This window comes from Perognathus longimembris, chromosome 14, assembly GCF_023159225.1.
Source record: "Perognathus longimembris pacificus isolate PPM17 chromosome 14, ASM2315922v1, whole genome shotgun sequence".
Taxonomy (NCBI): domain Eukaryota; kingdom Metazoa; phylum Chordata; class Mammalia; order Rodentia; family Heteromyidae; genus Perognathus; species Perognathus longimembris.
The window spans coordinates 37172590-37199277 of NC_063174.1; the positions used below are offsets into that span (position 1 = coordinate 37172590).

The following is a 26688-nucleotide window of genomic DNA, read 5'->3' on the forward strand; positions in this document are numbered from 1 at the left end:
CTCTACCACTTGAGCCACAGCGCCACTCCTGGCTTTTTCTGTTTATGTGGTGCTAAGGAATTGAACCCAGGGCTTCATGCATGCTAGGCAAGCACTCCACCACTAAGCCGCATTCCCAGCCCTCAGCAATCAATTTTTAAGAATATTCAAATTAAAATGAATGATTCACTGGCTCACTAACCCACTGTTCTTGAAATTAATCACTGGAGCGGAAGAGTGTTGGAAGTTTTTATCTATAATTGTTGATCCTGTCATTCACTTAAAACTGTTACTTTTGTGTACAAGAAACAATGGTAAAGTGCTCTGGGTTCAGTTTCTAGTACCAAAAAGTATGTACAGATATGATTTATAAATCTACATAAACACAGTCATGTGTCACCAAACAATGAGCATATATTCTGAGAAATGGTTCATTAGACAGTTTTGTTGTTGTGTGACATCATGGAATGAGTGCACCTATGCAGCCCTAGATGATGTAAGTCAATCACTATAGGAGGGGTGAGGTTGATGGGGTAACTTGTATGTATGTGTAGAAATGTCCCAATGAAACCCTCTTTGTACAACCAATGTAGGTTAATAAAAAACAATACAACTCATGGGCTGGGGGATATAGCTTAGTGGTAGAGTGCTTGCCTAGCATGTTTGAGGTTCTAGGATGGAAGCAGGGAGATCTCATTTTATCTCTATATTTGTTTAATGCATTTTAGATAATAAGACCTGACTGTACAGATGTTCAGAAGGATCCAATCTGAAAAGTTTACAAGTAAGCTTTGTACCAAATTAGAAGTGCTACATATTAGAAGTAACACTTGTGGGCATATGTCCACAGCAGTGTAAACCAATATCCACGAGAGATTCCTACACACCTAGGTTCATTGCAGCACTGGTCCCAGTAGCCAAACTGTGAGTCAGCTAAGGTACTTGACAGCTGATGAGTGGATAAGGAAAGTGTGTCATATATGTACCATAGAATATGACTTAGCTGTAAATAAAAATGAAATTATATCATTTGTAGGAACATGAGTGGATCTAGGGGACCATCATGTTGAGTGATATAAAGCCAATCTCAAAAGGCTAAATATCATGTTTTCATCTATTTGTGGATTCTAGACCTAAAAGATACACATCTACATGGACATATAATACTTAAACACACACATATGTGTATGTATTTATTGTGTTATTAAAACTGGGACTTTGGGGGCAAGAGGAAAAGAGAATGATGGAAGATGAATAATATTAACATAGACACATTGTGTCTATGTATACAGATAGCATAAGGAATCTCACTAAAAGCTGATGTACAAGGGAAGGTGTGGGAGACAAAGAAAAAGAGCAATTGAGGAGGTTGATTTATATTATAGTATACTGTTATGCCCATGTCGCGAGAAGACCCCCAAGAAGACCACCGAGAGCCAGACGTTCCGAAATGCAAAAGCAAGGCTTTATTCAGGCGAGCTGCAATTCGTGCCTCGTCCTACCCACCGACAAAGCGGGGGTTAGGAGGAAGGCCCTGAGCTGAGATTTCACAGAGCTTATAAAGGCAAAAACCCAAAGCTACAGCAATCAGGTGTTCAAGCAAGATTAGGATACGGGTACAAATCTGATTGGCTCAGGGCTCGAGGTATTGCGGGGCGGTTAGAGTTAAGCATTCCCAGGCTGTTAGAGTTAAGCAGGAAGTTTCCTGACCAGCTGGGCCCTAATAAGCTTGTCCTGCTAGCTGGGATAATTGGTGGACTGGGTTACTCATAGTTTAAACAGACATCAAAACAGGGGCTGCCTGAAAATGGGGTTTGCTTTACCTCTTCAATACAAACATGTGAAATACCATAGTAAAACCCCTTTGTAATTAGTATACATTAAAGAAAAACTAAATGGCAGGAATGTAAACAGGCTTTTTGAGCCAGGCACTGGTGGCTCATGCTTGTAATCTTACTCAGGAGGCTGAGATCTTAGGATGGCAGTTCAAAGCCAGCCTCAGCAGAAAAGTCTGTGAAACTCATTTCCAGTTAGCTACCAGAAAACTGGAATTAGCATTGTGGCTCAAAGTGGTAGAGTGCTACCCTTGAGTGAAAAAGTTCAGGGACAGCTTCCAGGCCCTGAGTTCAACCCTATAACTGACAAACAACAACAACAACAAGAAAAATCCAACAGGCTTTTTGGAGGTGGGTGCCAGCACGAAGCAGAAGGTCCAGTAGGAAGGATGAAGAAGGCTGAATATAGTCCAAGTACTTTATATGTGCGTATGAAAATAGAACAGTAAAACCTGTTGAAATTGTTTTAAGAAGGAGAGAAGGAGGATGAGGGAGAGTGATGTAAAGGGTGAGTTTGATTGGGGTACTTTGTATGCATGTATAGAAATACCACAATGAAATGCCTCCGAACAATTACTATGTGCTGATAAAACTCTATTATAAAAATAGAAGTAGAGAGGCTGGGAGTATGGCCTATTGCCTCCTACACATGAAGCTCTCAGTTCGATTCCCCAGCACCACATATATGGAAAACGGCCAGAGGGGGCGCTGTGGCTCAAGTGGCAGAGTGCTAGCCTTGAGCAAGAAGAGGCCAGGGACAGTGCTCAGGCCCTGAGTCCAAGGCCCAGGACTGGCAAAAAAAAAAAATAGAAGTAGAGATGTTCATTTTTTGTTTTTTTACAGAGCTGATACAGATTGAGCATCCCTGGTCTGATAATCTAAAAATTGAAATGCTCCAAAATTCGAGTTTTGTTTAGTGCTGACATGATGCCACAAGTAGACAATTCCACACCTGATTCCACATGATGAGTTGCAGTTACAATATAGTTGTGTTAAAAATTATATAAAATTATCTTCCACTGTGTGTGTAATATGTATATTTGTGTGTGTGTGTGTGTGTGTGTGTGTGTGTGTGTGTGTGTGTTAGTCAGTCATGTGGCTGGAACTCAGGGCTTGGCGCTATCCTTGAGCATTTTCATTCAGGCTAGGGTCTACCACTTTGAGCCACAGCACTACTTCTGTTTTTCTAGTGGTTAATTGGACATAAGAGTCTCACAGACTTTCATGCCTAGGCTATTGAGCCACCATCCTCAGATCTCATCCTCCTAAGTATCTAGAATTACTGACATGAGCCACTGGTTTGCATAAGATAAATTTAAAAATGAGTTTTCTATTAAGAGTTGGGTTCCATCCCTAAGATATTGCATTGTATTGTTGTGCCAAGTCGCAAGACCACCACCAAGAAGACCATGGAGACTCAGACATTCCGAAATGCAAAAGCAAGGCAAGGCTTTATTTAAGCAAGCTGCAACTCGGGCCTCGTCCTACCCACCGCCACAGCGGAGGTTAGGAGGGAGCCCCGAGCTGTGATTACACAGGGCTTATAAAGGCAAAGAACAAAGTTACAACAATCAGGTGTTCAAGCAAGCAAGATTAGGACACAGGTACAAATCTGATTGGCTCAGGGTTCGAGGCACCCCAGGGGTGGTCAGAGTTAAGCATTCCCAGCGGTTAGAGTTCTAGACCGACTGGGCCCTAATGGGCTTATCCTGGGTCTGCTCACAGGGCCTGCTTATCTCAGGTTCACGTGGTAAAGTGGGGTTCACATGGTAAAGTGGGGCCTGACTTCAAAGTCTGGCACTTCAGTATATGTAAATATTCCAAAACAAGAAATCCAAAACATTATGTGCCAACCAGTAAGGGATATTCAGCCTTTATTACAGAAGTCAGAAATTACTCACTGATTAAAAAAAAAGTTAATTTGGCCGCATCAAGATGAATTGTTAAAAGAACAGAAATAGGTAGTCCAGTTTCCTTCAACGCTGTGCTCTTGCTCGCTCTCTCTCTCTCTCTCTCTCTCTCTCTCTCTCTCTCTCTCTCTCTCCTTGTGCTAGTGCTGGGACTTGAACTCAGGATTTGACACTCTTGCTTGGCTTTTTCTGCTCAAGGCTGATTGGTGCTCTGCTACTTCAGCTACACCTCTATCCCTGCCTTTCTTGCTGTTTAATTGGAGATAAGAGTCTCAAGGACTTTTCTGCCAAGGCTGACTTCAAACCACTATCCTCAGATCTCAGTCTCCTGAGTAGTAGCTAGTTAATACAGGCAGCCACAATGCCTAGCTCTTTTTTTTTTTTTTTTTTTTTTTGTCAGTCATGAAGCAGAACACAAGGCCTTGGGTGCTGTCCATGAGTTTTTTCACTCAAGGCTAGTGCTCTACCACTTTGAGCCACAGCGCCACTTCTGGTTTTCTGGTGGTTACTTGGAGATGAGTTTTATGGATTTTCCTGCCCAGGCTGGCTTTAACCCATGATCCTTAGATCTCAGCCTCCCGAGTAGCTAGGATTACAGGTGTGAGCCACCAGCTTCCATCTTGTGCCTAGCTCTTGGAAGTCTTTTTAATCCCCCTCATCCCCTTCTTTTTTCTTTTTTGAATACTAAAGTTTGAACTTGGGGACTCTCACTCACTTGGCTGGCATTCTACCACTTGAGCTACCCATTCAGTCCATCTTTTAAGTTTTTATGACCTTAGCTGAACTCAAAATAGATGCCAATAGAGACAAAACTGGCATGCCTTTTTTCAAAGGGTACTAAGAGTTTGAAATCACTGCCTTAGTGCTTGCTAGACAAATGCTCTACCTCTTGAGAACTCTAGCACCCTTGCTCTTTTTGCTTTAGTTTCCCCCCCCCCCTTCAATCCTGAGACTTGAACTCAGGCCTGGGGGCTGGCACTCTACCACTTAAGCTACAACACATTTCCAGCTTTTTCTGAGTAGCTATTGGAGATAAGAGTCTCATGGACAGTCTTGCCCAGGCTGGCTTTGAACTGTGATTCTTAGGTCTCAGCCTCTTGCATAGCTTGGATTATAGGCATGAGCCACTGGTGCCCAGCTTGCAGGTTTTGGTGTGGTGTTTGTTTGTTTGGGTGTTTATTGCTTGCAGGTTTTGTTTTTTGTTGGTTGTAGAGCTTGAACTCAGGGCCTGGGCACTGTCCCTGAGCTTTTTCCACTCAAGGCTGGCACTCTACCACTTTGAACCACGGTGCTAGTTCTGTTTTTCTGGTGGTTAATTGGAGATAAGGGTCTCACAGACTCAGCTGCCTAAGCTGGCATCAAACCATAATCCTCAGTGCAGTTTGTTTTTAACAGCAATTTGTGATTTTAACCATTTTTTCTTCCCAGTGTTGAGCATCTCATCTGTGAAATAAGTCTCCTCTGATTACTTGTGACATTGCTTGAATAATTCCCTTGATGTTCACAATGCATGGCAGTGTGTGAGAGCTACAAGGTTAGAGTTCTTAGACTAGGGAGCATCTCTTCCATAGCCTCATAGACACTGCTACAAGCCTAAACCATGCTTTGCACACAGGTAGTCTAGTAGCAAGAGCCACATTGCCCTGGAGCCAGGCTTTGGGCAGATGAGTCTGTTGGGAGAGGCTGTTTTTTAGTGAGATGTTTATCAACATCCTGGATTCTGCCAGTTAGATACCACCCATGTACTTTCTTCCCTGAGTTATGACGAGCCCCAAATTTCTCTAGACATTGACTAATTTCCTTTGGGGGCAAGATCACTCTCCATTGAGAAAACTACTATGGTAAGAGACTGAGAAAAATGTCGCCCTAGTCCTAGCTTTGCCATTATCTCATCAGAGTTGGTCAAATGGCTTCGCCTTACACCCTTTCATGGAGCACTGTAAGAATTTATTGGATATTTCATCTGGGTTAGTATATAGCTTTAAGGAATCTTTAATCTCTAAATATTGTAGGTGAATTTTGTATGTCAGTTTTTCTAAGGACAATAATCTTTCAGCCTTTCTTCCCATATGACAGTTAACATGTAAACCTAGAACTAAATATATACTCAAGTATAAGTTATTTATCTCTTCAAATATAAAGATCTCCACTTATGCTCAACATCCTTTTTTTTTTTTTCCTCTTAATTTTCTTCTGTGAGCACCATTTGTGACTAGAAAATGCTGAGAAAGCACATTGTGCTGCCATGATTTGCTGTATTGGCAGCTACTTCTTACTTACAGGTCTGGGTTTCCTGGCTCAAGAGTGTGTTGCCATTTGGCATTCTGTTTAGCTCTTTTTTCTAAGCCTTTAAAACCAGTGCATCTCATCTGACTCTGCTAATGTGTGTCCCAGAGCTCTTCTGTGTCAGCTGGTCGCTATTTATGGACTACTCATATTGCGGGCCCTGGTGTTGGGAAGCTTTGTCTAGGCTCATTGAGCCTGTTAGTACAGTACTCAAAATGTAGTCTGCTGTTTTCTTTGGAATGCTAAGGATGTGCTGAGGTGGAATACTACTTTTCTTTGGCCACAGTTTCCTCTTAACACCTGTTGCCAGGCAAGGTTGTGAATTGTGGTTTATCTTGTTCTGTTGCAGGTGAACTTGCAAGGCAAAGCCAATCCTCTCTCTCTCCTACAAATGGCCTCCCCAAGTGGCCTCTGTGTCCTGGTTCGCTTGCCCAAACTGATCTGTGGAGGCAAACCATTACCAAGAACATTACTGGACCTTTTGGCAGATGGCACCATTTTAAAAGTTGGAGTGGGATGTTCAGAAGACGCCAGCAAACTTCTGCAAGATTATGGCCTCATGGCTAGGGGGTGCCTGGACCTCCGGTACCTGGCCATACGGCAAGGGTATGGTTTGTATGAATGCTGGGATTCCCACAGCTCTGGGGTAAACATTTTAGCAAGATCTGTAGATTTCTGGAAATCAGTAATGAAATATCTAAAATTCTTTAGAAACCTAGAAGCTTGAGAAAAGGCATATTCAGCTTGTTAGGAGATATTTCAACTTCTGGGGGTACTTTAGTTAGAATTTGTCTTTTTTTTTTTTTTTTGTCAGTTGTGGGGCTTGAGCTTGTGGCCTGGGCACTGTCCCTGAGCTCTTTTGCTCAAGGCTAATATTACCACTTCAGGCTTTCTAGTTGTGAATTGGAGATAAGGGTTTCACGGATTTTCCTCCCCTGGTTGGCTTTGAGCCATAATCCTTAGATCTCAGCTACTGAGTAGATAGAATTACAGGTGTGAGCCACCAAGTATCTGGCAGAATCTGTCTTTTTTGATGAAACATTACTAAGGCATCATTGTAAAATATAAGCAGGTTGTAAACTGATGGCCCTACTGGCTTAGTTAAGGCTCTTGATATTTTCTAGCTTTCTTTTTCTTTTTTTTTTCCCCCCTTTTTCTTCTTTTGCCAATCTTGGGCTTGAACTCAGGGCCTGGGTGCTGTTTCTGAGTCTCTCTGTGTTCAGAGCTAGTGCTCTACCACTTGAGTCACAGTGCCACTTCTGGCTTTTTCTGAGTGGTTTATTGGAGATAAGAGTCTCATGGACTTTTCTGCTTGGACTGGCTCCCAACTGCAATCCTCAGATCTCAGCCTCCTGAGCAGCTAGGATTATAGGCATGAGCCACTAGCACCTAGCTTGGCTTTATATTTCATATGAAAAAAATTGAAGATTCTGTTTTAATTCTGGAAGATTGAATAGAAGAAACTATATTTTTGAATTCCTTTGTTTTTGTGCCAGTCCCGAAGCTTGAACTCAAAGCCTGGGCACTGTCTCTGAATCTTTTTTGCTCAAGGCTAGTGCTGTACCACTTGAGTTACAGCTCCATTTCTGGCTTTTTTGGTAATTAGAGATATAAAAGTCTTGTAGACTTTCCTGCCAGGCTGGCTTTGAACTGTGTTCCTCAGATCTTAGTCTTGTATGTAGCTAGGATTATAAGCATGGTCCCTAGCAATACTTCCTTTTTTTTTTTTTTTGGCCAATCCTGTGGCTTGAAGTCAGAGCCGAGGCACTGTTCCAGTGGCTAGCATTCTATCATTTGAGCCACAGCGCCACTTCCAGCTTTTTCTGTTTATGTGGTACTGAGGAATTGACCCAGGACTTCATGCATCCTATGCCAGCACTTTACCACTAAGCCACATTCCCAGCCCCAAGACTTCCTTTTCTTCATCATCAAAATGATTTGGGTTCTTGCATTCCTTGAGGGATTACTGTATGTTTTAACACTGACAAGGACCTTCACCTCCAAGCTTATAGCTAGCTCTGTGACTCCTGACTCTCTTGGTAATTGAGAAGTCGGCTCTGCTTTCCCATACTCATTTATTCTTCACACCTATCTCTTGATTGGAGATGCCAGTCAGGACAGATTAACTTTCTTGCAGTCCAGTAGTAATTTTAATTAGACAGTTTTGAAGAACTGTATTTTAGCCTCCACAATGAAAATAGTCTTTATCATTTTTCAAATTTAAAAAGTAAGAATATTTAGTCTTTCCTACTATAAATAGTGCTGCAGTGATGATCTTTATATGGACCTATGTCCTTAGAATAAACTTCTCAGAAGCAGAACTGCTGAATCAAAATTTTCATGTTCAAGCTTTATTATTGCTTTTTATAAAGATTATTAAAAATACGCAGTTCAGGGCTGGGGATATAGCCTAGTGGCAAGAGTGCCTGCCTCGGATACACGAGGCCCTAGGTTCGATTCCCCAGCACCACATATACAGAAAACGGCCAGAAGCGGCGCTGTGGCTCAAGTGGCGGAGTGCTAGCCTTGAGCGGGAAGAAGCCAGGGACAGTGCTCAGGCCCTGAGTCCAAGGCCCAGGACTGGCCAAAAAAAAAAAAAAAAAAAAAAAATACGCAGTTCACACATTTTAGATGATACTGACTGATTCTTCTTGTTCCATTGACAACAAATATTATTAAGATCTTTTGCAAGCTGGACACCAGTTGCTCATGCCTATAATCCTAACTATTCAGGAGGCTGAGATCTGAGAATCATGTTTTGAATCCAGCTTAGACAGACAAATCCAAGAGACTTTATCTCTAGTTAACTAGCAAAAAGCTAGAGCTGGAGTCGTGGCTCAAGTAGAAGAGTTCCAGCTGTGAGTGAAAGTCTCGAACCAAAAGGCACTGAGTTCAAGCCCCATTAATAGCACATAGAAAAATAAACAACTTTGCAGTCTGATAGATAATAAATTATTTTTCTGATGTCTAGTGATTGTCCTCTTTTATTGGCTATTTAGAGATCTTTTTCCTGTTTGTGTCATTTGCCCATTTTTGATACATGTTTTTATTTATTTATTGTAGAAACAATTTGCTCTGTAATGGGCTTAGCCTGAAATCACTTGCTGAGACGGTTTTGAACTTTCCCCTTGACAAGTCCCTTCTACTTCGTTGTAGCAACTGGGATGCTGAGAGTCTTACAGAAGAGCAGGTACTTCTTACTTGACTAGCTGAAGAATGAGCTGTTGCCTTTTAAAATTCTAATATTCAAATATAAGTATTAGGTGGAGATACCTTAAAATAGACTTACTGGCTGGTGATACTGAAGAAAATGTTTATGTTATTTAAATGAAAGATTAAAACTCTTACATTTCATGTTTATCATGTCAGGCATTTCAGAAAATAGAATTTATTCATGAATACTAATGCCTAAATTAAAAAACCAAATATACATAATGCTGAGCGTGGTTCTTCACACTTGTAATTGCAGCACTTGGGAAATGGAGAGGAGAATCATGAGTTCAAAGCCAGCTTGGTCTACATAGTGTGACCCTGTCTCAAAAATGGGTTAAGAGGGGCTGAGAATATGATCTAGTGGTAGAGTGCTTGCCTCGTATACATGAAGACCTGGGTTCGATTTCCCAGCAACACATATATAGGAAAAGCCAGAAGGGGCGCTGTGGCTCAAGTGGTATAGTGCTAGCCTTGAGCAAAAAGCAGCAAGGGACAGTGCTCTGGCCCTGAGTTCAAGCCCCAGCCCTGACCAAAAATAAAAAGGGAGGGTCAAGAGGAAAGGGATAGGCAAATGAAGAGGAGAAGAGGGGGAGAATGCAGTCAAGAATTCAGTGTATATCCTACAAAATGAAAAGAGTTAGGGAAGGGGAAGGATGAGTGAGAATGTTGAAAATGGCAACATTGATCAAGATGTATTAAGAAACTGCTTTATTCAATGGCAACTTCTTTGTGCAACTACCTAAAAATAATAAATAAGTAAATAACTTAAAAAGGTACCTCCCTGTCAACAAACACCTTATAGTGTTATAAAACTTATAAGCCAAACACTGGTGGCTCATGCCTATAATCCTAGCTAATCGGGAGGCTGACATCTCATGATCACAATTCAAAACCAGCCTGAGCAAGAAAGTCCTTGAGACTTCTTTTGTTGTTGTTGTTGGTTGTGGGGCTTGAACTCAGGGCCTGGGTGCTGTCACTATGCTCTTTTGCTCAAGGCTAGCACTCTACTTGGAACCACAGCTCTACTTCCAGTTTTCGAGTGGTTAATTGGACAGGCATGAGTTGCTAATCCCCATTTAACCATTAAAAAAGCTGTAAGTGAAGTGGTAGAGTGCTAGTTTTGAACAAAAGAAACTCAGGTCCTAAGTTCAAGCCCCAGGGCTGGCACACACACCCACATACACACCTATGAAAAATAATCATTGTTCTGGCTTATTCTTGAAACCTTGCTCTTCTTAGATCTTTTGACTTCTAACTCTGGATGATATGACTTAGTACTCTTTCAGTACCTTTACCATCTTCCCAATAAAAGTAAATTGTCATTTTTATCAGGACAGTATCCAGAACTTATGTTGACATTATTTATAGCTGAGCCACATCATAAACAGTATGTATCTTTTAGACATTTGTGTTTCTTCTTAGGATAACTGTTTAGTTTGCCTTCCTATTTATTAATTGGATTTTTTATTTCTTTATTGTCAAAGTGAAGTACAGAGGTGTTACAATTTCATACATAAGACAGTGAGTACATTTCTTTTTTTTATTTCTTTTTTTTTTAATTTTTTTTTATTATTAATTGAACATAAAATTTTTTTACAAGGTGCTGTGCAAAGAGGGTGCAGTTACATAGTAGGGCAGTGTGTACATTTCTTGTGATATCTTACAACCTGTTTTCCCATCCCTTGTCTAGGTCAGGTAGACCCATATGCAATATACAATGTATCAAGCACATATACAGTGTTCACAGACTTGGTCTCTACTGTCTCTCCATCTCCCTTTGTTAACAGTCATATATCAGGGAGATCATGCCCCTTTGTTTTCTGTGTTCTAGGCTTGTCTCACTCAACATTATTTGTTCGAGTTCTGACCATTTCCCTGCGAATAACAATATTTCACCATTCCTAATCGCTATGTAGTATTCCATTGTGTATAAGTACCATATTTTTTGGATCCATTCATCTGTGGAGGGGCATCTGGGTTGTTTCCAAATTTTGGCTATTGTGAATTGTGCTGCGATAAACATGGAAGTACAAATGTCCTTTTGATATCTTGGGTTTTGCTGTTTAGGATAGATGCCTAGGAGTGGTATGGCTGGGTCATAGGGTAGGTCTATATTGAGCTTTTTGAGAAACCTCCATACTGTTCTCCAAAGTGGCTGTACTAATTTGCACTCCCACCAACAATGGAGAAGGGTTCCTCTTTCCCCACAGCCCCTCCAGCATTTGTTGTTTCCTGAGTTCAGAGTATAGGCCATTCTAACTGGGGTGAGGTGGTATCTCAGGGTTGTTTTTATTTGCATTTCCTTTACTAGCAGGGATGTTGAGCATTTCCTCATGTGTTTCTTTGCCATTTTTATATCTTCTCTTGTGAAGTCTCTCTTTAGCTCTTTTGCCCATTTCCTAATAGGTTTATTGGGCTTGGAGGGGCTTAGTTTTTTGAGTTCTCTGTAGATGACAGATATCAGGCCTTTGTCTGTTGCTGTGCTGGTAAATATCCTTTCCCATATCGTTGGCTGTCTTTCTATTTTGGTGGCTATGACCTTAGCTGTGCAGAAACTTTTTAATTTGTAGTAGTCCCATTTGTTGAGTCTTTCCCCTATTTGTTGTGCCCCTGGGACTCTATTCAGGAAGTTCCTTCCTGTGCCTATAAGTTCTAGTGTCTTTCCTACTCTGTCCTTCAGTAGTTTCAAGGATTCAGGTCTGATGTTGAGGTCCTTGATCCATTTTGAGTTGATCTTGGTGCATGGTGATAGGCTTGGGTCTACTTTGAGTTTTCTGCATATGGCTGCCCAGTTCTCCCAGCACCAGTAGTTGAAGAGGCTATGTTTATTCCATTGTATGTCTTTAGCTCCTTTGTCGAATATCAGTTGGCTGTAAGAGTGCGGTTTTATTTCTGGGTCTTCAATTCTAATCCACTGGTCTTCCGATCTGTTTTTATACCAATACCATGCTGTTTTTGTTATGATGGCCTTGTAGTAGAGCTTGAAGTCTGGTATGGTGATACCTCCTGCACTATGTTTTTTGCCTAGAATTGCTTTGGCTATTCTAGGTTTTTTGCTGTTCCATATGAATTTATGGATTGGTTTCTCTATTTCAGTGAAGAATGTGGCTGGGATTTTGATAGGTATTGCACTGAATTTGTATAACAATTTGGGCAATATGGCCATTTTCACTATATTGATTCTGCCTACCCATGAGCATGGGAGGTCTTTCCATCTCCTTGTGTCTTCTTTGATTTCCCTTATTAGATTTTTGTAGTTTTCATTGAATAGGTCCGTCACGTCCTTGGTTAAGTTGATCCCTAGGTACTTTATTCTTTTTTTGGCTACTGTAAATGGAATTGTTTCCATAATTTCCTTTTCTGTTTGTCTATTGCTGGTGTACAGAAAAGCTGCTGACTTTTGTGGATTGATTTTGTATCCTGCTACTTTGCCAAATTGGTTTATTAGATGTAGGAGTTTGGGTACTGAGTTTTTTGGGTCCTTGAGATATAAGATCATGTCGTCTGCGAATAGGGATAACTTGATTTCTTCCTTGCCGATGTGGATCCCTTTGATGTCCTCCTCTTGCCTTATTGCTATGGCTAGGGATTCCAGTACTATGTTGAACAGAAGTGGGGAGAGTGGGCATCCTTGTCTTGTTCCTGTGTTTAGGGGGAATGGTTTAAGTTTCTCTCCATTTAATATGATATTAGCAGTTGGTCTGTTGTATATGGCTTTTATTGTTTTGAGGAATGTTCCATCTATTCCTGTTCTCTCCAAAGCTTTTAATAGGTATGGATGTTGTATTTTGTCGAAGGCTTTTTGGGCATCGACTGAGATAACAATGTGATTCTTGATTTTAGTTCTGTTTATGTGGTGAATTACATTGATTGATTTACGGATGTTGAACCATCCTTGTGACTGAGGGATGAAGCCTACTTGGTCATGATGTATGATATTCTTGATCACTTTCTGGATCCTGTTAGCTAATATTTTATTGAGGAGCTTTGCATCTGTGTTCATTAGTGATATTGGTCTGTAGTTCTCTTTTTTTGTTGGATCTTTGCCTGGTTTGGGGATGAGTATGATATTAGCTTCGTAGAATGAGTTCGGGATTTCTCCCTCCGTTTCTATTTCACGGAAGAGTTTGAGGAGTATTGGAATTAGCTCCTCACTAAAGGTTTTGTAGAATTCATTGGTGAATCCATCTGGGCCTGGGCTTTTCTTAGTAGGGAGCAGTGAGTACATTTCTTATCCAACTTGTTACCTTCTCCCTCATTTTTCCCCCTGCCTCCCCCCTAGGGAATTGAATTTTTTTTTTTTTTTTTTTTTGCCAGTCCTAGGCCATGAACTCAGGGCCTGAGCACTGTCCCTGGCTTCTTTTTTTGCTCAAGGCTAGCACTCTGCCACTTGAGCCACAGCGCCACTTCTGGCCATTTTCTGTATATGTGGTGCTGAGGACTCGAACCCAGGGCCTCATGTATACGAGGCAAGCACTCTTGCCACTAGGCCATATTCCCAGCCCCTAATTGAATTTTTTTATTCTCTTGCTGTTCAATTTCTTTAGTTCTTTGTATGTTCTGAATTTTAATCCTCTGTTGAATAGCTGACAAAGATTTTCTTCTATTCTGTGTGTTGACTCTTCTGTGGGTTCTGACAACTGTTTCCTTCCTTCCTTCCTTCTTTCCTTCCTTCCTTCCTTCCTTCCTTGCTTCCTTCCTTCCTTCCTCCCTCCCTCCCTCTTTCTTTCTTTCTTTCTTCCTTCCTTCCTTTCTTTTTCTTTCTTTCTTTCTTTCTTTCTTTCTTTCTTTCTCTCTTTCTCTCTTTCTCTTTCTTTCTTTCTTTCTCTCTTTCTCTCTTTCTTTCTTTCTTTCTCTCTCTTTCTTTCTTTCTTTCTTTCTCTCTCTTTCTCTCTCTTTCTTTCTTTCTTTCTCTCTTTCTCTCTTTCTTTCTTTCTTTCTCTCTTTCTTTCTTTCTCTCTCTTTCTTTCTTTCTCTCTTTCTTTCTCTCTCTCTCTTTCTTTCTCTCTTTCTTTCTTTCTTTCTTTCTTCTTTTCTTTCTTTCTTTCTTTCTTTCTTTCTTTCTTTCTTTCTTTCTTTCTTTCTTTCTTTCTTTCTTTCTTTCTCTTTCTTTCTTTTGTCAGTTGTGGGACTTAAACTCAGCCTGAGCTCTCTCCCTAAGCTGTTTTGCTCAAGGCTAGCCTTTTACCTTAGCACTTTCAGCCACAGAGCTACTTCCTATTTTCTGATGGTTAACTGGAGACAAGAGTCTCACAGACTTTCCTGCCCAGGCTGTCTTCTAACCTCAAGCTTCAGATCTCAGCCTCCTGAATAGGTAGGATTATAGACGTGAGCCACTGGCACCTGGCTGGCAACTGTTTCTTTTGTCCTTCAAAAAACTCTTTGATTTGTCATAGCCATTTCCTACTCCTATTTTCTGTTCAGAAAATTTGTACCTGTGGCTCACACCTGTAATCCTAGGTAGACTGAGATCTAAGGATCATAATTCAATGCTAGCCCAGATAGGAAAGTCTGTGAGACTCATCTCCAATTAACCACCAGAAAACCAGAAGTGGGGCTGTGGCTCAAAGTGGTAGAGCATCAGCCTTGAGCTGAAGAGCTCAGGGATAGTACCCAGGCTCTGAGTTCACGCCCTACAACTGACCAAAAAAGGAAAAAGAAAATGTTTACTTATGCCTTTTTTGACCCTGAGTTTCTTTTCTAGTTTCCCTGTATTTTCCTGGAGTAGGCTTAAAGTTTTAGATTTTATTTTGAGTTCATTGATCCATTTGGAGTTGATATTTGAATGAGAGATAGGGGTCCAGTTTTAGTCACCTGCATGTGGATACCAGTTTTCTTCATATCATTTGTTGAAGACACTGGTTGTTCGGGGATCCTTTGTCAAATATTAGCTGGTTTTGTGCCTGGATCTTTTACTCTGTTCCACTGGCCTTCGGGTTTGTTTTTGTACCAATACCAAGATGTTTTTATGCCTCCGTAGTCAAATGCAAAGCTTGATGTCATGGTCCCTTCAGCAGTGTTCTTTTTATTTAGAGTTGTTTTTGATATTTGGGAGCTTTTGTGCTTACATATGAATTTTTGGAATTTTGAGGAATGATATTGAGATTTTGATGAAGTATTGCATTGAATTTGTAGATTGCTTTGGACTGTATGTTCAGGGTTTTTGTTTTGTTTTGTTTTGTTTTTGCCAGTCTTGTGGCTTGAACTCAGGGCCTGGGCACTGTCCCTGAGTTTCTTTTCCTCAAGGCTAGCATTCTACCACATGAGCCACATCACCACTTCTGCCACATCACCACTTCTGGCATTTTCTGTTTATGTGATACTGAGGAATCAAACCCAGGGCTTCATGCATGCAAGGCAAGAACTCTCCCACTAAGCCACATTCCCAGCCCAGTATGCTCAGTTTTACAAGGTCATTTCTGCCAATCCATGAGCATAAGAATTCTTTCCATCTTCTGATATCTTCTTTAGTTTCTTTCAAGATTTTGTGGTTTTTCTTATAGATGTCTGTCACTTTCTTAGTTAATACATAGGTATTTTTTCTCTGAGGCTGTTGTAAATGAGATTATTTTCCAGATTTCCTTCTTAGCCTGTTCATTGATGGCGTATAGAAAGGCTGCTAATTTTGTATCCTGCTCCATTTCTAAAGGAATTTATCAGTTTTAGAATTTTTTTGGTAGAGTCGATATCTGCAAATAGGGATAACTTGATGTTTTTCCCTATTTGAATCCCTTTTGTTTCTCCTGTCTTACTGTTCAGGCTAGGAATTCTAGTACCATATTAAACAAGAATGGAGAGAGTGGATGTTCCTGACCTTAGGGGCAATTATTTCAGTTTAAGTTCAGGTATGTTTCTTTTCCTTCTCCTCTCTTCTTTTCCTTTTTAATGCTGGCACTAAGGCTGGAACTCAGGGCCTTGCATTCTTGCTTGCTCAGCTTTTTTCACTTACAGCTGGCACTTTTTTACACTTAAACTTCTCATTTTCTGCTGGTTATTTGGAGATAGGAATCTTGCCTATTTGTCTACCCAGGCTGGCTCTGAACCAAGATTCTCAGGTCTCAGCTTTCTGAATAGGATTGTAGGCATGAGCCACGGGTACCCAGCTAGTTCCTTCTAGTCTTAGTCTGATCAGGGTATGTTGTGTGTACATATGAGCAAGTCACACTGAAACCCCCTCATACAATTAGTTGATGATAATAAAAACGTGGGAGAAAAAAGGAATTTCTAAGGAAGTACATGGTGCCTTCGTTATTATATATTGTCTATATTTTTATGATTGACTTTTGAAGTTTCTATCTCTGGCTTGCCTTTCAAATCCCATTGATCTCTGACTTTTCTCTTTAGATAACTTATGCTGCCAGAGATGCCCAGGTTTCAGTGGCTCTCTTTCTCCATCTTCTTGGATACCCTTTCTCCAAGAATTCACCAGTAGAAGGAAACAGTGACTGTATCAGTTGGAGAAACGTCTTGGAGAAATGCCAGGATGTGATAGACATTCCATTTCGAAGCAAAGCATTTAGCAGATTAGGAGAAGAAGTTAATGGGGAAGCAACAGAGTTTCAGCAGAAGCCAAGAAATAAGAAGTCTAAGACTGACGAAACGGTCCCAGGAAACCACCAAGGGAGAGATCCCAGGAAATCTAAAAGAAAACCCCTGGGAGTGGGCTATTCTGCTAGGTAACTGCATTGTTCTCTGATAATTAAGAGTCAGGGGCCCAGCTCTAAAGTGGCTCATGGAGGCAGTTTGAGATCCTCAGGGGTTAGCCTTACTTTCCCTGCCTTTAGGAACACTTGAAATCTTATTTATTTTGTGTATTTTTCTTCTTTCTCAGTTCTACTTTTCTGTTTGACAGTCAAAATGTAAGTGAGGAGAGCTTAGCCTAGCTTCGCCACCTGCTCCTTAGACTTGTAGCTTTTTCACTTATAAAGAGAGGTATAATTATTGTTCCTTGGTTGCTTCAGAATAGCATGAAAACAAATAACATGACATACCTTATGTTTTTCAGAAGAAATCAATCAGATTTCTTTTTTATTTAGCAAGCCAGTGTTTTTCTCTAGCCAATGAGGATTTTTCTATGGTACTTATGCCTCTATTGCAGGAGGCTGGCTAATAAGTACTTGGGAGTGAAGTTTGATCCTGTTAGCAAGGTGCCTTTAGAAATTGGATGATTAAATTGAAGGAAGTATTGCTTGTAAGCCAGAAATAAATCCATATAGCCCTCATTACTTTATCTTGAACTTTTTTGTTTGTTTGTTTTGTTTCTTGCCAGTCCTGGGGCTTGAACTCAGGGCCTGAGCACTGTCCCTGGCTTCTTTTTGCTCAAGGCTAGCACTCTGCCACTTGAGCCACAGAGCCACTTTCAGCGTTTTCTGTATATGTGGTGCTGAGGAATCGAACCTAGGGCTTCATGTACACAAGGCAAGCACTCTACCGCTAGGCCATATTCCCAGCCCTATCTTGAACTTTAAAAGTTTTAGCTCTTTCCCGTCTTGCAAAGTAAGAATGGCTGCTGCCTCTGCAAGACTTAATTTCAGGACCCCCCAATCCTTTGCCATCTGAAACTGGAAGATACTAATTTGACACCTACAACGGCCGAACATGCCCACATTCAACTTAGAGGCCTCCCCATGGCGGGTGAAAAGGCTGAGAAGCCAGACACTAAGGAGAAGAAACCTAAAGTCAAGAAGGCTGGTGCCGATGGCAAGGTAAAGAAGGCTTCCCCTAAGTCTAAAAAGCCCAAGAAAGGGACTCCCCACTGCAGCCAAAACCCAGTCCTGGTTGAGGAATTGGCAGATATTCTCGGTCTGCTATGTATTCCAGAAAAGCCATGTACAAGAAGAAGTACTCAGCTGCTAAGTCGAAGGTTGAAAAGAAAAAGAAGGAGAAAGTTCTTGGGACTGTCACAAAACCAGTTGGTGGAGACAAGAACGGAGGTACCCAGGTGGTTAAGCTTCTAAAAATGCCTAGATACCACCCCACTGAACATGTGCCTCGGAAGCTGCTGAGCCATGGCAAGAAGCACTTGAGTCAGCATGCGCGAAGGCTGCGGGGCCGCATCACTCCAGGGACCACCCTCATCATCCTCACTGGGCGCCACACAGGCAATAGAGTGGTTTTCTTGAAGCAGCTGGGCAGTGCCTTACTACTTGTGACTAGACCTCTGCCCCTCAATGGTGTTCCTCTGCATAGAACACACCAGAAATTTGTTATTGCCACCTCCACAAAAATTGATATCAGCAAGGTGAAGATCCCCAAGCACCTCACCAATGAGTACTTCAAGAAGCAGCAGCTGCAGAAGCCCAGACACCAGGAGGGCGAGCTTTTTCACACAGCAAAAGAGAAATACGAGGTTACAGAGCAGCGCAAGGTTGTTCTGTGAACTCACAAATTCTACCCCAAATCAAAGCTGTTCCTCAACTCCAAGGCTGAGATCTCTATTTGCTCTAACAAATGGGATTTATCCTCACAAAATACTCTTCTAAACTTACTAAGAGCCTAATTAAATCATTTGTACGTTAAAAAAGTTTTAGTTTGCTTGTTTAACCCAGTGATAAAAGTTTATTTTGTTGCTCTATTTCTATTTGTGTCTACTGCAGAGCTATATAAAGACCACCCAATTCATTTCCTAGTGTCCTAGTCCATAAGTATAAAAATTGGCAGCTTGAACTCTTTTTCATGAAAGGCTAGTGCTTTACCACTTTGAGCCACAGTTCCACTTCCAATTTTCTGGTGGTTTTTGGAGATAAGAGTCTCATGGGCATTTCTAATTTGGTGTGTCCGTTTGTAGCACTGAGAATAGTTTAAGTCATGCAGAAGAAAGAATGAGAAGGCAACAGGTTTCTTGATCAATAGTCAAGGTTGCTTCTAGTCCTAAAGTGCCCAATTTCTAAAGGCACTTTGCTTCAGAGACCAGACTTCCATCCCAAGTACTGACAGAGGAATAAGTTATACAGGAAAACTCTCACTGGCTAAAGAAAAACACTGGCTTAGAACTGAATGTCATTCTAGATAAACAAGAAATCTGATTTTCTTTTTTTCTTTTTCTTTTTTTTTCCTGTCGATTGTGGGGGCTAGAACTCTGGGCTTCGGTGCTGTCCCTTAGCTCTTCAGCTCAAGGCTAATGCTCTACCACTTATGCCTTAGCACCACTTCCTGTTTTCTGGTGGTTAATTAGAGATAAGAATCTCATGGACTTTCCTGCCTGGGCTGGCTTTGAACTGCAACCCTCTGATCTCAGCCTCCTGAGTAATAAGGGTTACAGGCATGAATGAGCCACCAGCATCTGGATGAGAAATCTCATTTTCAGTGATGTGAGATTTCTCTTTCTCTTCCCTGCAGAAAATCACCTCTTTATGATAACTGCTTTCTTCATGCTCCTGATGGACAGCCTCTCTGCACTTGTGATAGAAGAAAAGCTCAGTGGTACCTGGACAAAGGGATTGGAGGTAGGCGATTCAGTGGTCATAGTTTAGCTATAATTAGGTGCATGAGTACTAGTGGGAGTGGGACTAGGTAGAGGGTGGATAGAGGAAGGCAAAAAGACCCTGAGGTATGTGGACTGAGTAGTCACAGCCTGGCTTTGCTAGTTAAGCTGCTTCTTGGTGGGCGGAGGGACAGCCTGACACTGATGCCTTGTCTTTTCTCTAAGAGCTGGTGAGTGAAGATCCCTTTGTGGTCAGGCTGCAGTTTGAACCTGCAGGAAGACCTGAATCCCCAGGAGACTATTACCTGATGGTTAAGGAGAACCTTTGTGTAGTGTGCGGCAAGACAGACTCCTACATTCGGTGAGTGTGCTGTGAGGCTGCCCTTGTTGTCTGCCTCGGGTGGAAATTGCCTGTGTAGCCACATGCAGAGCCATCAGAGGCCTTGCTTGGATCCATCCGCTGTGGCTGAAGGGCTTCCCCCTAGGTGCCCTAGATTCCCCAGGAGCTTCTCCAGCAGCTCCCACCCCTAATGACCAATGACAGTTCTTAGTCTCTGGAATGCAGTACTATTCCCAGTAGCCATCAGCCACTGAGAAAGTGATCTCTCCTGCTCATAAGGACTGAAGCCCACTTCCTTCAGAAATGATGTCCTTATCATCTTCCCTTAAGGCCTCAAACTTCCTCAGAGGCTTCTCTTTTACATCAAGGTCTTCATATAGTGAAGGTAAGGCTGCCTGCTGGGCACCAGTTTGTTCACTCCTCCTTCCCTCTTTCCTTTCCCTTCTTCCTTCTCTCCTTCCCTCCCTCCTTCCCTTCCTCCTTTCCTCCCTCTCTCTTTTTCTTTTTTATTTATTTTTGAGATTGTGTCTCATTATGTGGCCCCGCTGGCCTCAGATTCACAGTCCAAGGACTGGATTACAGATATGTGCCACCAGCCTTGGCTCTGGTAATTCACTTTCCTCCTTTCTCCTCCTTCAAAGTGAGACAAATAGTTTTTGCTGCCAAAAGTATTTTGCTGAGAGCCTACTTCTCTCTAGAAAATAATGATAGGCCTTGGTAAAGCAGGGAAATAGTATCAGAGTAAGGGATTCCTCCGATGAAGAAAGTTGGCTTACTCGGGCCCCTAGCCTTTTTTTTATTTTTTGAGAGAATTGTTTTCCATATACCAAAAGCGATTAGAGTTTATTTTCATTTTCCTGGGGCTTTCTGGGAGCATGGCCTCTTTTAAAGGCTGTTGTTAACCTGTGTGTGTGCCCACCCCTCAATTGAAGCCTGATAGCAGATGATCTGTATTTACTTTAAAGGACAGGAGAACCTAAAACACTGGTAGGTAGTAAAGCAGTAGGTAGGAGTCTAAGGGCACAGTTAGGGCTTTTTTGGATTGTGGTGCCCAGAGCGGCTTTTCAGTCACGTTTAGGCCAGGTCTGTCTGCCAGGAACCTCCTGATTCCCTATGTGCTATGTGTCATTTGCTGATAAGCACTGCTTCTTCCAGGAAGAATGTGATTCCACATGAGTACCGGAAGCACTTCCCTATTGAGATGAAGGACCACAACTCCCATGATGTGCTGCTGCTTTGTACCTCCTGCCATGCCATCTCCAACTACTATGACAACCTTCTGAAGCAGCAGCTGGCCAAGGAGTTCCAGGCCCCCATTGGCTCTGAGGAGGGCTTACGTTTGCTAGAGGATTCTGAGCGCCGGCAGGTGCGTTCTGGGGCCAGGGCCCTGCTCAACGCTGAGAGCCTGCCTGAACATCGGAAGGAGGAGCTGCTACAAGCACTCAGAGAATTTTATAGCACAGACAACATCACAGAGGAGATGCTCCAAGAGGCTGCCAACCTGGAGACAAGGTACAACCTACTGTTCTGGTCACAGAAGGGATTGGGGAATAACCCAGTGACTCTAACCCTTATTACTTTGTGACAGTGCTTGCCAGGGACAAGCATTCTCCACTTATATACAGTGCCCAACCTCCTGCTTACTAACCCAGTGTCTAGGAGTTTATGATACCCTGAGGGTGGAATAAAATAGTCTATTTGAGAATTTCCTTGTCATAGGAGAATTGTCTTGTGTGAGGTATGTATCTATTATTGACCCTTTTAGTCCAGTCGTTTTCATGACTTGAGAGTTCAGTGCAGTGGAATTGTACCTGAGCATGCTGTGCAAAGCAAAGTCCTGAAGTCCGCACAGAAGCAAAAAACGATTAGTTTAATAATATCCGACACCTTTGAAGTTCCTCATGAAGTAGAGTACAAGTAGTTTTTGTGTTTCTAACCCTGTACACAGGTTTGCAAGAATTTTGTCTAATGCTGTCACATTTACTGTCTTACCTGCACTCCAGGGTTGTGGCCCATTGAGTGGAATAGCAGGCAGATTACTGTCCTTTTAATGATTTTTCTCTTTTTTTTTTTTCCTTCCTACTTTGCTCTTGCCCTCCTTTCCTATGAGTACATCATTAAATTCACATGGCCAAACTCTGTTCCTAAATAAGTTCATAGTCCTGAGAACTGAATGGATGTGTGGCTCTAATGACAACAGTTCTGGGCTGCCAGATAGGGGGCTGTTTTCCAGCAGTACTGGAGCTCCAGAAAACCCCGAGAGTGCTGCTGGCTGCCAGCAGCGTCTTTGTTATCAACCAGAAAAATAAACCAATAAAAACTTCATAGCAAGCATTCCTTTTAATTTTTTTTGCTTTTTCTGTTTTTTGCCAGTCCTGGAGCATGAACTCGGGGCCTGAGCACTATCCCTGGCTTCTTTTTGCTCAAGGCTAGCACTCTACCATTTAAGCCACATCTTCACTTCTGGCTTTTTCTATATATGTGGTGCTGAAGAATCGAACCCAGGGCTTCGTGTATATGAGGCAAGCACTCTACCACTAGGCCATATTCCCAGCCCCACTTTTAATTTTTTTTTTAAATTTTGTGGTACTGGAGTTTGAACTCAGGGCCTTGCTCAGCAAGCTTTCAACCACTTAAGCCATATCTCAGCCCACAAATACTTATTATTTATTCAAAAATTAAATTAACACAATGTGTCATAGCTAGAATTTGGAACCCAGATGCCCCTCAGTAGATGAATGGATCAGGAAAATGTGGTACATACACACAATGGAATTTTATGCCTCTATCAGAAAGCATGACATTGCCCCATTGTAAGGAAATGGAAGGACTTGGAAAAAATTATACTAAGTGAAGTGAGCGAGACCCAAAGAAACATGGACTCTATGGTCTCCCTCATAGGGAATAATTAGCACAGGTTTAGGCTACTCACAGCAGAGGATCACAAGAGCCCAATAGCTATACCCTTATGAACACAAAAGATGATGCTAGTGAAATGAACTCCATGTTATGGAAACCACTGTTATATCACTGTTGTAATTACTTTCAACATGCGATGTGAAACCGTAGCTTCTATTATTGATGATTCTCTTGTATGCCCTTCCTATGGTCGTACCTTCACTATCTCTGTATCTTACCTGAGTACATTGGAAACTGTGTATACAGGTATTAGAACTAGGAAACTGCAAGGGAATACCAAAATCAAGAGACACAGGGTAAAAAAGACAAACGATTACAAAAGCAATACTTGCAAAACTGTTTAGTGTAAATCTACTGAACAACTCATGGGGGGAAAGGGAAAGGGGGAGCAGGGAATGAGGGAGGAGGTAACAAACAGTACAAGAAGTGTATCCAATGCCTAAACTATGAAACTGTAACCTCTCTGTATATCAATTTGACAAAAAAAAATTAAATTAAGCTGGGTGCTAGTGGCTCACCCTTGTAAATCCTAGTTACTCAGGAGGCTAAGATCTGAGGATCACAGTTCAAAGGAAAGTCCAGGAGACCTTTTCCCCCCCATAAACTACTCAGAAAAAGCTGGAAGTGTTGCTGTGGCTCAAGTGGTAGAATGCTAGCTTTGAATACAGAGTCTCAGGGACCATGTCAAGGCTCTGAGTTCAAGACCCAGGATTGAGAAAAAATTAAAAAAACAACCTACAGTTTATTTCACTCATGCTTACAGATGTCACAGTTATTTGCAAATATTTACTAAACAGATATTAGATATTTACAGGTACACTATGCTTGAGCACCAAACTAATAAGCTTCATGTGAATTGTCTCATTTCCTACAACAACCTGAGGCATTAAAAGTCTTTGATCTCTTATTAGTAAATGCGGATATTATACCTGGTACTTAAAAAGGTCTTTTCACTCAAAACAAATTACTGATTTTATTCTCATAACTACTCTGCAATTTTAGTATAAATATTTTCTAAGTTTTATATTAGATACCTTGAACTTAAAGTTAAGTAACTTGCCATAGTCATATTACAAATAAGAGGCTCTTTTAACTAATTCCCAAGTGAATTTCCTAAAACTTCTAACCTGCTCTCTTCCCTCACAAACTTCTAAAATGCATCTTGCTGAGTTAGCTAGATGGAAGCCAGATTTAGACTGAGAACAGCTGTTTGGAGGCAGATCAGCAAGTTAATGGGAAGCTCATTAGTTAGATAATAGAATATCTGCAACTACTAGAAGAGTGCTAACATTCTCAGGAGGAAGGACTGTGAGTCCTGTGGGTGTAGGGAGAGAAGAGAGGCTGTGGGGGTAAAGATTGTCTTTATGCACTGGAGGTAAGGGAATGGACTTCTCAGAGTATCAAGACCTCCTGCCTAGTTAGGGAAGTAGCAAGGATTTGTCTTCCTCTTCAACAATACCCTTTGCACAGCTGAGCGGGGAAGGGGGGCATTTCACTGGTATTCTGTATGTGAGAGTGAAGGCACTGAACAAATGGACTGCTTTGCATATTAACTGAGGAATTATAGTATTTGAAGAAACCAGGCCACATGCACTGATTTAACAGTCTCATACTAATACTAGATCTGGCTCAGAATAACAAATATCTTAGAAGAACAGCTGGTACCTGAGGAACTTTTGACTAAGCACAAGACCAACATTCTTCACCCACCATCTGCCAGACCCAGGGTGTCCCTACCGGGCCTAAGCATTATGCCATGCCATGGCCTTTCTATAAGCAGAACTGAAAACCCCCAAATACCTTCTGCTGGATTGTGAACCATATTTCTGAACTAGAAAGAGGGAGAAGGAGAGAGAGAAGAAAGATGTTATGAGAAGATCAAGGTTACTAGCCCATCACCTCCCATTTGTGTGTGGCCTGTAGCATTTGAAGCTGTCTTTGAGACTGTCCGTATTTGTTCCCCTCAGACCCTTTGCACTTTGTGTCTTGGCAGGATTTCCAACGAAAACTATGTTCCTCACGGGCTGAAGGTGGTGCAGAGGCACACCCAGGGTGGGCTGCGCTCCCTCATGCAATTGGAGAGCCGCTGGCGACAGCATTTCCTGGACTCCATGCAGCCCAAGCACCTACCACAGCAGTGGTCAGTGGACCACAACCATGAGAAGCTGCTCCGCAAATACGGAGAGGATCTTCCCATCAAGCTGTCGTGACTTTGGCTTTCTGCCCGGGTCAGGGAAGCTGGAGTCAAGGTGGAAAAGTCACCTCTTCCTGTTTTAATACATTGTCAGTGCTCAAAGCCTGGGTAACACACTAGAGTTCTCACCTACGCTACTTGCAGGCACTTCTGATGGAGCAGGGCCGCCATTTTAGGGCAGCTTGTGGTTTTGAATTTTAACTGGAAAGTATCAGTATCCTTTCTTTTCCTCCCTCCTCTTTTATTTTTGTAGATAAGAGGCTTTAGCCTTTGTTTTTATTCTCCTTTTTTGGTTTTCTCTCTGAAAAAGGAGAAGACGTCTCCCTAAAGTGACTTGTTGGGACTGTGAGAAGATATTTGTAATTGTTTTCTCTTGATTTATCTCACTATCTTGGCTTATCTCTGATGAAGGCTGTCCAGTAGTATCACTCCTGTCAGGTTAGGAGGGAGAAAATGTTCTTTCTGAAGTTGGAAAAGTGTCCAAGGAGTCAAAATCATTTTCTCAGTTCAACCTCATATTTCTCATTTCCCATAATTCACTTGGTTTGGCTCTATCCCACCTTGTGTTGCTTCCATTTATTTCATGTAATTGAAAATAACTCCCCTTTGCACATATGGGACCAAAGCAGTGACTTCCTGCCTTGTGCTTCCACTATAACACTAGGGAAATCCTTTTCTAGAAATCAGCCTTTAGCCTTGGGGCGGGGTGGGGTGAAGGGCAAACAGAAACACACACCTTCTCCTCAGGAGAGCTTTGACACACTGCATGCTTTTTCTCATGCTATTTGTTGCCTGCTTATTACACTTCTGCCCAGAACTGTAAGCTTTTCCGAATAATCATTTTCTGAGAGGAAGATTATCCTTTCTCAGACTTTTAATGCCAGCTCCCTTCAGTGTTCTGTGCTCCATTAGATTTTCACTATTCTCAGCACTTAATTTACTCCCAGAGCCTGTTGGTCAGGTTGCAGTATGAGGATGTCACCTCATCTGAGGTCTGGGACATCAAGATTGGTATTAGGCATTCAAAGCTAATGTTTTGTCTTTTAAAATGTTAGGCTACTACTTTGAGTATGAAATCAATTTACTAGTGACTAGTATTTTCTAAACTATTAGGAAGACTTTCTTCTTTTGCAGGATCTTAAGTTAAAAGAATTTTATGGTCGGAATCCAACAAGAGCTCTATTTTGGAATTGTGTACAAGTTCATGATAATTGATTTGACATTGATAAATAAAACTACTTGTAAGCACAAGGCTCATTGACTGAAAATGTGAAACTTTTCTTTGTAATTTTATAAAAGCAGTAAGTATTCTTAGGCAAGGAGCTGTTAGTCTGCCTTGCGACAGAACCATGATATGTGTGCCTGGCTACACCATAACACACACACACACACACACACACACACACACACAATGCTGCCAGGCTGAGTCTGCAGCCACCCAGCCCATCTGCACACCCTTACTGCCGCCCCCACCCCCCCTACTTGTCCTTAAACAGGCATTTCAGAGACCTAAAGTAGAAATCCCGTGGAGCCATGGAGATGGAAGGAAGCCAGGTACTTGGCCGTGGTACTTGTCAGACTTGCCACAA

The 26688-nt window shown here is 41.8% G+C and overlaps 1 protein-coding gene and 1 pseudogene across 2 annotated transcripts in view; both read left to right on the forward strand.

Moving 5' to 3' along the window:
- Positions 1-26348, forward strand: part of Exd2 (exonuclease 3'-5' domain containing 2) — a 39636-nt gene extending 13288 nt beyond the window's left edge. Inside the window, exons 3-9 of one of the 2 annotated variants that reach the window (XM_048362242.1) lie at positions 6363-6616; positions 9074-9200; positions 16568-16899; positions 19562-19668; positions 19872-20007; positions 21142-21498; positions 24899-26348. In XM_048362242.1, the coding sequence (XP_048218199.1) occupies positions 6363-6616; positions 9074-9200; positions 16568-16899; positions 19562-19668; positions 19872-20007; positions 21142-21498; positions 24899-25115 (1530 nt within the window). In that variant the 3' untranslated portion in view covers positions 25116-26348. Of the gene's footprint in view, positions 1-6359; positions 6617-9073; positions 9201-16567; positions 16900-19561; positions 19669-19871; positions 20008-21141; positions 21499-24898 lie in introns of both variants that reach the window. The other variant, XM_048362241.1, reaches the window with a different exon arrangement.
- On the forward strand, positions 17728-18705 carry LOC125363172 (annotated as a pseudogene).
- Positions 26349-26688: the final 340 nt, after the last annotated feature.